Below are 15,448 nucleotides of genomic sequence, written 5' to 3' on the forward strand. Positions count from 1 at the left end.
TATCAACTTGTGTACCTCTATCAAATCTCAACATCCTTTTTGCTGCAATGGGTACCAATCTATAATGTTGTAGTAAAATCCCTCCACCCTATAACTATTTGGCTGCATTAATGCCTATCTAAAGGAAATAATTTGAAACCCAAATCCATTAAGTTGGTTGTCAAGTTGTGCACTGTATAACAGTGAACTACTCTGCCTCTGGCCTAAAAGGCCTGGGATCAAGTCTCACCTGCTCCAGAGGTATTTAATAACTTGCCCAAACAAGCTGATTTTAAATAAAAAAGCCTACTTGTTTCATTTTCACCCAGTTATAAAATATTAGTAAGCAAACATTGTTCTGCAGAATGAAAAATCACTGACTAACTCAAGTATGTGAACATGAAGGGGATTGACAAGTTTGTTTCCATTCGTGGAATGTGAATGTCACTGACAAGGCTCATATTCCAGTGTCTTGCTAGGCCATTTCTAAGGACGAAAGAGTCAATGTTGCTGTGGGTCTCATTTCACATGTAAACTTCAGGTAAGGAAGGCAGGTTTCCTTCATTCCTGTTCATTAGTGAACCAAGTGGATATTTGCAACTATGCCAATAGTCTAATGACATTTAGTTACTAGACCAGTGACATTACCACAATATGTTCTGCTAAAGTGCATTGCCTTGTACTTTAAAAGTGCTTCATTGTGAATATCATACAAGGCCAATGTTCATTGTCTATCCTCAAGTACCATTATGAATGGCTGCAGTTCATGTTCTGTAGTCAAACTACAGCAATTGGGGAGGGAGTTGCCACTATTTTAAAATTAAAAAGCCTGTTGTCATTGAAGTGACATCTATATAATTCCAAATCGGAATAGTGTGTGGGGTCTGGAGGTGAATGTGGTGATGATTCCATGTCTGATTTTCCTCTACTTTTGGTGGTGTTTGGAAGGTCCTATTAAAGGAGGCTTAGTGAGTTGCTACAGTACACCTTGTGTAGGTGTACTACTGATGGTACTTGTGTGTCTGTTATTTTAGGGAGTGTATATTTAAGGTAATAGATATGGTATAAATTATGTGGGCTACTTTTTTTGTCTAGGATAGTTTTCAGATTTTGCAGGAGCTGCATTGATCTAACCACAGTGGTTGATCCTGACTTTCAGCATTGTAGTTAGAGGACAGATGCTGTGATATTAGTTGCTACAGAATTCCTATCTCTGACCTGATCTTTTTAGGTGCAGTCATAATGGCTAGTCTAGTTTCTGGTCAGTTGTAACATATATTTTTGGTGTATTTTGGAAATTCAGTGGCGGTATGGGTTGTCAGCAAAAGCCATTGCCAGGCACTTGTGTAGCTCAAAATGTTACATGCCTACCCATCAGCTCAATCCTTCATGTTGTCCAAATCTTGCTTTATGTAAACACTGATTTCAATATCTGAAATAATAAATGGTAATTTTTTTCTAAACACTAGTGAACATGCTGCCTTCTGACCTCGATAGATAAGTTATGAAAAATGACACTATCCTGAAGAATTCTGCAAGAGGTCCTAGGACTGGGATGTTGGACCCTTAAATGCCTGTCCGCAATGCTGAAACTGTTTTAACTGATATCGTCGATTTCAATCAAAGGGAACTTTACAGTGCCTCATAAACCCAGAATTCCATTTGATGTCTTTTTATCATCTATAATCTCTATTTTGACTTAAAGATTTGGACCTAATCATCTTCCAATCTGTTTTTCAAAATACACTTTCTTTTTCTCTTCAGTAGCTCATTTGCCATATAATGCCTATCGGTCCCTTTTAAAAGTAGCTGTGCCCAAGTGTGAAGAAACGTAACAAAAGTCCGATGTTGATGCATAATTTGGATTTTGCTGAAATCTTTAGAATGAAGAATCCTTAAAGAAATGTGCCCAGGATTATCTTGCAAGGATTAAAAAAGAAGAGCAAAGATACCAAGCTCTGAAAGTTCATGCTGAAGAAAAACTGAACCAGTGAGTATATCCATGGTTTCATTGCTTTAGTATTGAAATTTCACTGGGCCAGAATTAGTCATTGGAATCACTTGTTATTGAGAATGACTGACTGTCCACCTAGGAAATTCTGATGCTGGCCATGGGTTCTGTGGGTTTTTTAGTGGCTGCTGAGCCCAATCTTGGAGCTGCATCTCCAAACAACATTTGGCAGGTGCTTCTGAGAGGTGGAATTGGTCCTTGGCTTTAAACATTGGCATTCCTTTCCTTTTCTCTGGGTTCCTTTCTATGCTTCATCTTGCCAGCGGGTCTTAAAATTGTGCCTGTTTGTACAGGAAATTCCACCAAGTTGCTGCTTTATTTTGAGGAAAGCCTTCAGGAAGCCCTTGAAACATTTTTCTTGATTGTCGTCCTGTTAGAGTGTCTTCCTTGAGCTGGGCAGAGATTGCTTTGGCACTTGGGTACTTGGCCAGCCCAGCAAAGTTGGCTTCAGATTATCATGGCTTTAATGCTGGTGCTATAGGCTTATTCAAGGACACTGTTTGTTAGTATGCCTGTCCTCAGCTGCTGTGGAGAATCATGCAATAGCATTGCTTCTCCAGGACCTTCAGGTGGCATCCATACATACTCCAAGTTTTCGAGCCATATAAAAGAGTTGGAAGAACAAATATCTCGTACATGGTATCAGCACAAATGTCACTGTCCTCTTTGTCCTTGGGTGTTCAAATGTGGATGCAGTGTTGGTTATCTGCATTGATGTGAACCTTAAATGATAGGTGCTTCCCAGGTAGGGGGCCAACTTCTGCTATTCATCTCCACCAAAGAACACAATTTAAGGGAAACTGAGTACACTACACAGGAGAGAGGAAGGACTGCAGATGCTGGAAGATAGTCAAAATGTGGAGCTGGAGGAGCACAGCAGGTCAGACAGCATCCGAGGCACAAAGTTGCATTTCAGGACTGGACCCTGCGTCAGGACTAGGAAGGGGGTAGGAAGCTCCGATTAATAGATTCAAGAATGTAATCCCATACTCCCAATTCCTCTGCCTCTGCCACATCTGCTCCCAGGATGAAGCGTTCTACTCCTGGATATCTGATGTCCTCCTACTTCAAGGACCATAATTCTCCCCCCTCCCGTGATTCATAATGTCCTCAACCACATCTCCTGCATTTCCTACACTTCTGCGCTCAAACCCCCGAGCAACAAACACTAAGGTTAGAGTCCCCCGGTCCTCGGTACCACCCACTAATCTCCAAATCCAATGCATCATCATCCACCATTTTTGCCATCTGCAGTTAGACCCCACCACCAAAATCATATTTCCTTCCCCACCCTACTCTGACTTCCATAGGGACCACTCGCTCCGTGACTCCCTTATCAGCTCCACACACCCCACCAACCTTTCCTCCACATCTGGCCCCTTTCCCTCCAACCGCAGGAAGTGCCACACCTGCCCCTACACCTCCCCTCTCTCCTCTGTCCAAGGCCCCAAACAATCATTCCAAATCCAGCAGGGATTCACCTGTATGTCTTCTAATGTGGTCTATTGCATTTGTTGCTCCAGATGTGGTCTCCGTTATATCGGAGAGACCAAGCGCAGACTTGGTGACCGATTCATGGAGCACCTATGCTCTACGCATCAATCAACACCTTCTGGTGGCCAGCCATTTCAAAAACCCCCTCTCCCAACTCCCTTGGCGACATGTCCATCCTGGGCCGCCTCCACTGTCAAAATGAGGCTGCACATAAACTGGAGGACCTCGGGAGCTTGCAGCCCAATGGCCTCAATGTAGAGTACATCAGCTTCAAAATCTTCTCCATCTCCAGCCTTATCCCATGTCTAACCCTGCCTCCTTGACCTGACACAACCTATCCATCTTCCTTCTCGCCTATCTGCTCCACCATTCCTACTGACTAATCTCTGCAAACCCTAACCTGCATCCACCTATCAACATCCTACCTACCTTCCCCCAGCCCCATCCCCCTCCCTCTATTTATTTATGAGCTCCCACTTCCCTCCTCAGCCCTGAAGGGTCCAGACCCAAAACATAGACTTGCCTGCTCCTCATGCTGTCTGACCTGTGCTCCTGCAGCTCCACATTTTATCGACGCTATACACAATCTCTATATAAGGTTTGCTCCATTAAAACAAATCATTCATGTCACTAATGAACAGAAATGGGGGCAGGGAGGGAACTGGGAAATAAAGGAGAGGTGGGCCTGGGGAAGGTAGGTGGGTTGGTGATAGGTGAGTGCAGGTAGGGGATTGGATGGTGGGAGAGAAAGTTGTGTCAGGTTTAAGGAGGTGAGGATGAGAGGGATGAGGCTGGGGGGGGTTCCTCTTCTGTTGCCTTTTAAACACTCATTCAGTGTCCTTTTTTGTCTTGGCTCCTGTTCTTGGCTTGAAGTGCTAAGCTCCACCATGTGGTAGAAGACAGTCAGTGTAGGTTGTTATGCCTGCATCAGCCAGCTTCTGTTGCTAGATTGAGTTGTCAAATGAAAGTACATCAAATGAGTCATTTTATCCAGTACTACAGTACTGGTTTCATTATTGATTTAAATTGTTAAATGTTATTTATTTATAGGTTATTGTTGATAATTCCTCTAAAATCAGTAATCTAAATGAATGTACTGTAGCCAAGTTTGCAGACCCCACAATTAGTTGGAAAGGCAGGTTGTGAGAGGGATATAAGCAGTTTAGAGATATTGATAGGCTGAATAAATGGTGAAGTTGGCAAATGGGGTATAATGTGGGCAAAATGAGATCTTCACTTTAGAAAAGAACTGTATTTAAATGGATGGAAACTCAAGATGCTGGTGAGACCACATCTGAAGTACTGAGCAATTTTTAATCTACTTATTTAAGGAATGATATCACTTTCATTTAGAGGTAATTCAGATCAGGCTCGCTATGGTGAGGCCTGATGTTGAGGGATTGTCTTAGAAGCAAAGATTAAATAAATTTGGGATTCTGTTCATTTGAATTTAGAATGAGAGGTGATCTAATTGAAACTCGTAGGATTCCTCAGGTATTTGATAGGCTACATTATTGAGAGGATGTGTTCCTCCTCCTCCCCCACCTCAAGGGACAGCCTAGGATCAGAGGGCATACTCTGAATAAAGTAGCCCCAATTTAAGATGGAATTTCATCTGAGGGTTGAGAGTCTTTGGAAACACCAGACATTACTGAAACTTGGGTCTGGCAGCATCTGTGGAGAGAAAGCAGTTAACATTTTGGGTCCAATGATCTTTCTAAAGAACAGATAGGAGTCCTATTCTCAACTTGTGACGTTAAGTGAGGACTTCCACTACCACAACTGTCATTTCTTTCCCCCCACACCATACACACCACCACCACTCCCCTACTAAAGCTGTCACTCAACGTTTTGAATCCAATGGATCTGCAGTGGCTTTTACCCAAGCTTTATTACTCTCGCTCCAGTAGGCTGGCTGCTTTTAAAATTGATTCTTGGCAGACCTTCCAGAAAAATTGCTCTTGCTTGTTGGCAAATCTTGTTTTCAATTTCAAAACAATACACACACTCTGATCAAGCTTGTACTTATTTGTTGTTCTGAAACTAGTAATTGATTCTGGTGAAATTGCATCCAATGAAACTGCACTGTAGTTGATCAAATAGCTGACTCATTGCCCACTGAAATGTCCTAGCAAGCCACCCAGTTGTATCAACTACCATTGAAACTAAAAAGAAAACGGATAGGAATTCTTCCAACAAACAGTATTGTGTGCCTATGAACTGCAGGTGTTCAGGCAGGTCATTTTTGAGATCAATTCAGTGATACCAAACCCGTGAATGATTGCTCAAATTTTGATTTGGGCTGATGCTATATAGTTCTTCGAATTATACCAATTATTGAAGGCACTGTTTAACAATCTGCCATTTTGTGTATAATTATCACATGGTAATATCACCTGGTTTTCATGTCATGCGTTCTTTTGTTTAGCAATCATAGGGTGGTACAGTGGTTAGCACTGCCACCTGACAGTGCCAGGGACCTGGGTTCGATTCAACCCTCAGGCAACTGTCTGTGTGGAGTTGTGCATTCTCACCACTGCCTAAGTTTCCTCCCACAGTCTAAACATGTGCAAGCTAGGTAGATTAGCCATGGGAAATGTAGAGTTACAGAGATGGGGTGAGGGGTTGGGTCAGTCTGGGTGGGATGCTCTTCGGAGGGTCAGCGTGGATTTTGTTGGGCCAAATGGCATGCCTTCATGCTGTAGGAATTCTATGATCAGCTTATCAATTTGGTCGTAAAAAGAAACTTCATAAATTCTCCATCAATTTCTCTTTCCCTCATCCTTAATATCTAATTACAACTTTTGTTGCTCTTTTTCTGAAAAGAGCAAATGAAGAGATAGCACAAGTGCGCAACAAGTACAAAGCAGAGGTTGCTGCTCTCCAGGCCCAACTACGTAAAGAGCAAATGAAAACCAATTCTCTGGAGAGGAGCCTGGAAGAAAAGGCAAGTGGATTACAAACTTTAATATAGATCATTTCACAGTAGATGTCTTTTCAGATACTCAGTTTTTCTGTACAAGTTAAATATTTGAACTTTCCAAATGAGGACAGCAATATTGGCAAAAGCATTCTGTAATAAGTTAAAACTTGTATACCACCTGCACCTATGGGATGATGGCCACTAAGGTTCCACATCACACTATAGAAATAAGCAGTTGTGGGATTCTAGTCAGTGATGTCTGGCTTTTGCAATATGCTAAAAATGATAATTTTCTATATCTACAGACTAAAGAAAATGTGGAACTATCTAAAATTTGTGATGAACTTATTTCCAAGATGGAGAAGATCTGACTTTTTTTTTTCCTCATCTGACTTGTGAAATCTAATGTATTCTGTCCTGCTCCATTTTTGAACTAAACTATCTCTTTTTGTATAACTGCATATATTGTATTTCTAGAAGCAAATAAAGTTTAATATTAGAAATCTGTCAAGAGTATACGATTTCATGGTGACTAATCTCCTTTCTTTAAATGTTAGCAATTAAGTAGCTTTTAAATGTTTTGCTCAGTGTCTAGTTGATATTTTGGAGAATACCTGGACTGTCTGTGATCAGCATGTTCAGTAGTTGAAAACTTCCAGCATTTACGATTAATAGTTTAACGATGAAATGTTCATCTGAACTCCACTTGCAATAAAATTAGTAATAGGAATGTATTACTTGTCCCTTTTTTGTTTTCTATCGCTTGGCAGTATAGAACTTGAATATTAGTGGATATATTGCCAAAGCTTTTAGTCTTGGACTTCAGACAAATGAGTGCCAAATATCAAGCTATTAAACCATTTTTTACCATGGGAGAAAAGAGTATTGATAAGCTGGCAAGTCAGCTCCCTGGCTGAGGTGTTCCATAGATAAAGCAATGAGGAACTAAAGGCTGAACTCTGATTCTAAGTAATTTTAAAAAATACACAGCTTGACCGTATTAAAAGATAGCAAGAACTGCCAATGCTGGAGTCAGAACAAAGAACATAGAACAGTACGGTACAGTACAGGCCATTTGGCCCACAATGTTGTGCTGACCTATTAAGAGAACACAGAATGGAGCTGGAAGAATACAGCAGGCCAGGCAACGTCAGAGGAGCAGGTAAGTTAATGTTTCGGGCTGGGACCCTTCTCATTAACCTTTTGTTTGCAGCAAACAGCTCCTTTCCTGTTCCCAATAGCTGTAGCAGACTTGGTCACTCACTTGCCATGCAACTTGACCACAACAAAGCCATCCTGCAAGACTTTGACAAAAAAATTCATATGAGCCAAGGCCATCCTTCTGTACCTGAAAAGTGCTTTCAAGTTATTCTGGAAAGGTCATGTATCTTGCATGTGACCAGGGGACGCCAGTCCTTGTTATGCTGCCATTATGCGGTTACAATTGTAGTGTTTGCCACCAGATGTTTTTGCCAAAGATGTTTTGCTTATCTCCATTTAAGTGTATCAATTTCATGGTTACTGTAATGCCATAAGTCCTAATTCTTTGATCAAATCGAACAAAATATTTTGTCAGCTGTGTTGTAATCACCTGAGTATAGAATATACCCAACCATCCTATTCTATTAAAAACCCAACTTAAAACTGCTACTTTTGAATGCCACTCTGCAATTTTGCAGCATTTGCTGAATAATTCTGTTTTGATTATCTTAAATTGCTCATCGGTGTAGTAATTACTCGAGTTCCTAACGGGTTGTTTGCTAGCTGGGAATCATTCTCTGCAAACAGAACTACTATGGTGAAGTCTTGCCCTCATTAATTACCCATAAGAATGGAGAGCCTGTAATTCCTAATTGCTTTGTTTTGAGCCTTAACCAATCCACATTGTTCCTAAAGTATGATTTTGTTTTCAAATGTTAACATTGTTTGTCCTGATGAGTGCAAGATAAACTTTCAGCAATTTTTGTTCTGCAACATGCTTAACACCGATCTTTCTTGCTTTTCAATTGTTACACCTACGAAAAGTAATGGCCCCATTTTTTTATTTAAGTGTAATCCTTTAGATAAGGCCAACATTTGTTTAACCTTTTTATTTGGTTTTAAAATATCACAAGCGACAAAAATCTGCACAAACCTAAACTTCTATTAGTAGGTTTTTCACAATTTTAAAAATACCTACACTTTTTACAATATATGTCTGGGCTGGGTGGGACTTTAACTTGAACTTTTCAGACACTGCCACTATGCCGTAAGTTCCTAATATCCTATCGTACTTCCTTTTAATCTAATGTAGATGGCCATGCATTTAGTAACATTAATTCTTTTGTTGCAATTTTGAGGTCCTTTTCACTTAGATTATGCTTCCGTCTTTAATTTTAGAAATTGCACAAGCAACTATTTGTCATGGCCCAACACTTCTAAATTGATCTTTCTGCTATCATCTAGGTAGTGAACAGTTGAGAACCCAAAACTGATCATAGCAGAAAAGTGCTAGTTACCTCTTGCCAACTAGAGTAGCTGCAATTATAGCCACTCCCTTGTATTTTTCTAACAAATGTTGACATTCTTTCAATCATGCTTTTTTGAAAGAACAATTTTAGTTTCACCCTGAACTGATGTGGAGGGATTTTCCAGAAATAGATCAGCCAGGCAGTTCTTCCAACTCTGTTTATTTTTAAGCAGACTTGGAGCTGTCGTGTCAGATTTTTAGCCTGGAAAGAGGTTCTTCAGCCCAGTGCAAGTAGTCAAGCAATTCAAGTGATTATCTATATAATTAAAATATAATGGTCCCTGCCACTATCACTCTTTTTCAGGCATTGAGTTCCAGATGTCCATTTTTTTTTCCCCAAAGAGGGGAGAAAAGTCTTCCTTTAAATTCCCTCTTAAATCTCCTGCCTTATCTTAGATCTATAGCCCCTGTTTATTGTTACCTTGAAGAATGTCTACCTATCTAAGCCTGCTGTAATTTTGTACATCTCAATTAGACTTCTTTCCCCCCTCAGCCTTTACTGCTCCTGAGAAAAACAATTCTAACCTACTTAGTCTGTCTTCATAACTGAAATATTTCAGCCTAGGTAGTATTCTGGTGAATGCCTTCTACACCCTCTGGTACAATTCCAGTTGTGGTTAACTAAAGGTCTTGTACAGCTACATCATAACTTCACTGTGCTTTGTATTTTAATGTCTTGACTAATAAAGGAAAGTATCCCACATGCTGCCGTAATTACCTTATCCACCTGGCATGTGTCTTCAGGCTCAGTGGAAACACACATCAAATTCACTCTGATCCTCTATTTCCTATGGTCCTATCATTTTATAGTTAGTCTCCTTGCAAATTGGATGGAATAACAAAGCATCACCTCATTTTTCAGGATTAAATTTATTTGAAACTGTTCTATCCTGTAGTCTAAGCCTTTCCTTGTTGCTATTTACCATACTACCATATTTTGTATTATCTGTAAACTTACTGGTCAAACCTCCTACATTCATGTCTAGATAATAAATGTACACTACAACCAGCAAAGGCTTAGAATCCTGTGGTACACCACTAGACATAACCTTTGTGTTACCAAAAAAAAGCCTTGGAACATTGGCCTGCCTCCTGTCACTAAGCCAGTTGACCAAATTGCATGTGATCCTATTGTTTTTAGCTTCTTAACCAGTCTCCCATGTGAGACCTTATAAAAAGCTGTACTGAAATCCATACAGACTCTGTACGTTGCACTATCCTCATCCACAGATCTAGTCATCTTCTAAACACCAATCAAACCTGTTAGCTTTGACATGAGATCATGTCTATGCTGACTATCCTTGATTAACTCTTCCAAGTGGCAATTACTTCTTTCCCTCAATTTTTTTTTTCCCCTCCATTATCGTTAGAATCACTGGCCTAGAGATTGTTGGTTTATTCCCTACTACCTTTCTTGAGTAATGCTTCCACATACAGGTGCCAAAGAACAGCCAATGTTCAGAGACAATTTGACAATTCATATCAGGCCCCCTGAAATCTTGTCCCTTGTATCCTATAGCAACCTGGGATATCTCACATCTGGGCCTGCGGACTTATCCAATTTTAAGTCTGCTAAAATGACTAATATACCTCCTCCCTCGCAGTTGTAATTTGTTCAAGTATTTCAGGCCTCTTCCCTGATTTCTAGAACTTCATTGTTCCTCTCTATCGTGAATGCAGAGTACTCATTTAAGACTTCACTCACATCTTCTGGCTCCACCCATAGTTTGCCATTTAGGCCCACCCTTTCCCTGGTTATCTTGTCCCGAATAAACGAATTGCTCAGGTATGCCCTGTACATAAAAGACAGGACCAATCCAACCCGGCCAATTACCGCCCAATCAGTTTTCTCTCGATCATCAGTAAAGTGATGGAAGTTGTCATCAACAATGCTAACAAGCAGCACGTGCTCAGTGGTGCCCAGTTTGGGTTCCGCCAGGGCCACTCCGCTCCTGACCTCATCACGGCCTTTGTTCAAACTTGGACAAAACAGCTGAATTCCAGAGGTGAGGTGATGTGATAGTGACAGCCCTTGACATCAAGACTGCATTTGACCGAGTGTGGCATCAGGAGCCCTAGCAAAACTGGAATCAATGGGTATTAGGGGCAAGCTCTCTGCTGGTTGGAGTCATACCTGACACATAGGAAGATGGTTGTGGTTGTTGGAGGTCAGTCATCTCCGCTTCAGGACATCTCTGCAGGTGTTCCTCAGGGTAGTGTCCTAGGCCCAACCATCTTTAGCTGCTTTATCAATGACCTTCCCTCCATCATAAGGTCAGAAGTGGGGATGTTTGCCGATGATTGCACAATGTTCAGCAGCATTCGTGACCCCTCAGGTACTGAAGCAGTCCATGTTCAGATGCAGCAAGATCTGGACAATATCGAGGCTTGGGCTGACAAGCGGCAAGTAACATTCACGCCACACAAATGCCAGGCTATGACCATCACCAACAAGAGACAATCTAACCCATGACCCTTGACATTCAACAGTGTTGTATTCACTGAATCCCCCTCTGTCAACGTCCTGGGGGTTACCATTGACCAGGAACTCAACTGGACTCACCACATAAAATCACAGTGGCTACAAAAGCAGGTCAGATGCTAAAATTCCTGCAATGAGTAACTCACCACCTGACTCCTCAAAGCCTGTCCACCGTCTACAAGGCACAAGTCAGGAGTGTGATGGAATACTCCCCACTTGCCTGGATGAGTGCAGCCCCAACAACACTCAAGAAGCATGACGCCATCCAGGACAAAGCAGCCACTTGATTGGCACTACATCCACAAGCATTCACTCCCTCCATCACTGATGCTCAGTAGCAGCAAAGTGTACCAACTACAAGATGCACCACAGAATTTCACCAAAGATCCTCAGACAACACTTTCCAAACCTATGACCACTTCTGTCTTGAAGGACAAGGGCAGCAGATGCATAGGAACACCACCACCTTCATATTCCCCTCCAAGCCATTAACCATTCTGACTGGGAAATGTTCTTTCACTGTTTCTGGGTCAAAATCATGGAATTCCCTCCCTGATGGCATTGTGGGTCAATCCATAGCACATGGACCGCAGCAGTTCAAGAAGACAGCTCACTACCATCTTCTACTCAAGGGCATCTAGGGACAGGCAATAAATGCTGACCAACCAATGACTCCCACATCCCACAGATGAACAAAATAAAAGGAACAGAGGGATCCTGGGTGTTTGTCTTCAAATCTCTGAAGCTGGTAGAGCAGGTGAATAAGTTAGTTAAGAAGGCATATGAGACACTTGTCTTTATCAGTCAAGGCAGTGATTATAAAATCAGGGAGGACAGAGGATGCCATGTATCTAGCTCTGCACTCATCCCTGGAACATCTGGACAACAAAGTCACCTACGTCAGACTCCTGCTCGTTGACTACAGCTCCACCTTCAACACCATTATCCCTTCCAGACTGATCTCAAAACTACGTGACCTTGGTCTCAGCTCCACACTCTACAATTGGATCCTCAGTTTTCTGACCCATAGGCCGCAATCAGTGAGGATAGGTAACTGCACCTCCTCCACAATAACACTCAACACTGGAGCCCCCACAAGGATGCGTCCTCAGCCCCCTTCGGTAATCCCTGTTCACCTACAAATGTGTTGCCAAATTCCTAATGAACACCATCTACGAGTTTGCTGATGACACCACTGTAGTGAGACGGATATCTAACAACGATGAGTCAAACTGCAGAAGAGAGGTAGAGGGCTTGGTGACATGGTGCAATGAAAACAATCTATCTCTGAACGTTGGCAAAACTAAAGAACTGATCATCGACTTCAGAAAGAAACGAGGAGAACACGCGCCCCCCCTCCACATTTACAGCAAGCAACTGAGGTTGAGAGAGTGGAGAATATCAAGTTCCTTGGAGTGATGATAACCAATGAACTGTCCTAGACTTCCCACATAGATGCGATGGTCAAGAAGGCACAACAATGCCTCTTCCTGTAGTGGCTCAGGTAATTTGGCGTGTCCATAAGGTCCCTCACCAACTTCTACAGATGCACCATTGAAAACATACTGTCTGGGTATATAATGACCTGGTACGGCAACTGCTCTGTCCAGGACCGTAAGAAACTACAGAAGGTGGTGCGCACAGCCCAGACCATCACAGAAGCCAACCTTCCATCCATGGACTCCATTTACATGGCTCACTGCCATGGAAAGACAGCCAACATTATCAAAAACCCGTTGCACACTGGTAATGATCTCCTACAACCTCTTCCGTCAGGCAGAAGATACAGAAGCCTGAACACATGTACCAGCAGGTTCAGGAACAGCTTCTTTCCAGCCGTAATCAAACTGATTAATGGACTCTAGCCTCAAATAATGTAACCTGCAATGTAACCTGTATGCCGCTAAATCTTTTTGATCTGTACATCCTTTGCTTGCTGTGATCTGCCTGTAGTACTCATAAACAAAGCTTTTCACTGTATTTCAGTACGTGTGACAATAAAATCAATCAATCAATCAACCAATCAACCAAACAAATGTACAGACCTTTGGTTAGGCCATAGCTGGAGTACTGTGTGCAGTCTGGTCACTGCACAAAGGAAGGATGTGATTGCAGTTGAGGTGATGCAGAGGAGATTCACCAGGAGTTACATGAGACAGAGCGCTTTAGCTATGAAGTGAAACTAGATAAGCTTCTTTGGAGTAGTGAATGTGAAGGGGAACCTGACTGAAGTGTATAAAAATATGAGGTATATGGACAGGATGGATAGAAAGCAACTGTTTCCCTTAGCTGAAGGAACAATAACAAGAAGGCACACATTTAAGGTGTAAGTAGGGAGTTGAGGAACATTTATTTCACCCAGAGGGTGGTAGAGGTCTGGAATACACTGCCTAGGAGAGCAGTTGAGGCAGGAAATCTCACAAACTTCACTCTTACAAAATTATTCCTTAGAAGTAAGTCAATTCCACCTATTGGTAAATTATGGCCAGTGCCTAGTGTTACTGTCCTAGACATTAGGTCACATTCTAGGTGCATTTGATACAAAGTTTTCAGCATATAATCCCTGCAAATACTATTTCCTAAACTTGGCATTCATATCACTTTGTTAAAAATGCTGCACCTTTTCCGACAAGCGTTTGGGTGACTTCTATAGCTCTTAAGTCTGACTATAGGTTTAAAAAAAAACTTGGATGAGCACTTGAAATGACATAACATTCAAGGCAAAAGGCTAAGTGCTGGAAAGTGGGACTAGTGTAGATTTACTGTACCTTTGGCAGTACAGGTTTGATGGGCCAAAGGGCCTCTTTTGCACTGTACAATTCTGTAGTTCTAAACCTATAGTCATCCTTAGAGTGAAGGTTGAAGCTTCTCCAGTAGTAATGGCAAAGCCAAGTGAAGTTAAGGAAACAGCAGTTCCAAGAGAAGATTTCAGAAAGTGTTGCTCATGTGTTTTTCTTTCATGTTCTTTCCTGAGCATTGGCTAAACAAAATTCATCATAAGAGGTTGAATTGGTGCCACAGACAAATATTTGGTTATCTGAAACTTCCTTTGGAGATTTGGGTAATCAAAAGGAAGTGTTCAGTAAGTTTTTGCTGACAAAGGCTCGGAAAGTCAAACTACAGCTAAGTAGCCAAATCAGCTCAAACTTCAGTTGAATCTGAAGGAATTATGAAATGCTACTTTCTGGAAAATGGGATTTTGTTGAGGAAGTGTAGACCTCCTCACAGAATTGTGAATGAAAAGTGAACAGTGGTTCACCAGATTGTGATACTGCCCAAATATTGTCAAGAAATATTAAGAATAGTCCATGAAATTCTTATGGCAGGACATGGTAGAATCTGGAAGACCCAAGCATGCATATATCAACATTTTTATTGGCCAGGTCTTCACAAGGATGTGGTACAATTTTATAAAACTCGCCATATGTGCCAAGTTGTGGGAAAGCTACAATATGCAATCAGACCAATACCTTTAATTCCTGCACTAGTTTTTAAGGAACCATTTAGTATAGCATTGGCAGATTGTATGGGACCTTTACAAAAAAGTAAAGTGGCATACCAGATAATCATCCCTACCATGGATTTAGCAATTCATTTTTCAGAGCCCATACCCTTAAGAACAGTCAAGAGAGGTTATGTCTGTCCTTCACTCAGTATGGATTGCCATTGGCAGTTTAGTTGGATCAAGGTTCTAATTTCATGTCTAAAACTTTTCAGGAAAGTATGAATAGTCTGAATTTTCAGAAAGTCTTCTGTATACCTCCTACAGACACAAATAACTTTAGCAGACCGTGAGACCATAAGGCACTGCTGCCTCACAGTGCCAGGGACCTGGTTCGATCCTAGCCTCGGGTGACTGTCTGTGTGGAGTTTTCATATTCTCATCATGTCTGCGTGGGTTTCCTCCCACAGTCCAAAGATGTGCAGGTTAGATGGTTTGGCCATGCTAAATTGCCTGTAGTGTTCAGGGATGTGTAGATTAGGTGGGTCATAGAGGGATGGATCTGGGTGGGATGCTCCAAGGGTCGGTGTGGGCTTGTTGGGCCGAAG

At 41.6% G+C, this 15,448-nt stretch overlaps 1 protein-coding gene across 2 annotated transcripts in view; it reads left to right on the forward strand.

Annotated features, from left to right (window-relative positions):
• Positions 1-6,910, forward strand: part of tacc3 (transforming, acidic coiled-coil containing protein 3) — a 44,504-nt gene extending 37,594 nt beyond the window's left edge. For both annotated transcript variants that reach the window (XM_020532788.2, XM_048597821.1), the window contains 3 exons: positions 1,863-1,969; positions 6,311-6,431; positions 6,713-6,910. In XM_020532788.2, the coding sequence (XP_020388377.2) occupies positions 1,863-1,969; positions 6,311-6,431; positions 6,713-6,778 (294 nt within the window). In that variant the 3' untranslated portion in view covers positions 6,779-6,910. The remainder of the gene's footprint in view (positions 1-1,862; positions 1,970-6,310; positions 6,432-6,712) is intronic.
• Positions 6,911-15,448: the final 8,538 nt, after the last annotated feature.

Source organism: Rhincodon typus, chromosome 1 (assembly GCF_021869965.1).
Source record: "Rhincodon typus isolate 14 chromosome 1, sRhiTyp1.1, whole genome shotgun sequence".
NCBI classification, from domain to species: Eukaryota; Metazoa; Chordata; class Chondrichthyes; order Orectolobiformes; family Rhincodontidae; genus Rhincodon; species Rhincodon typus.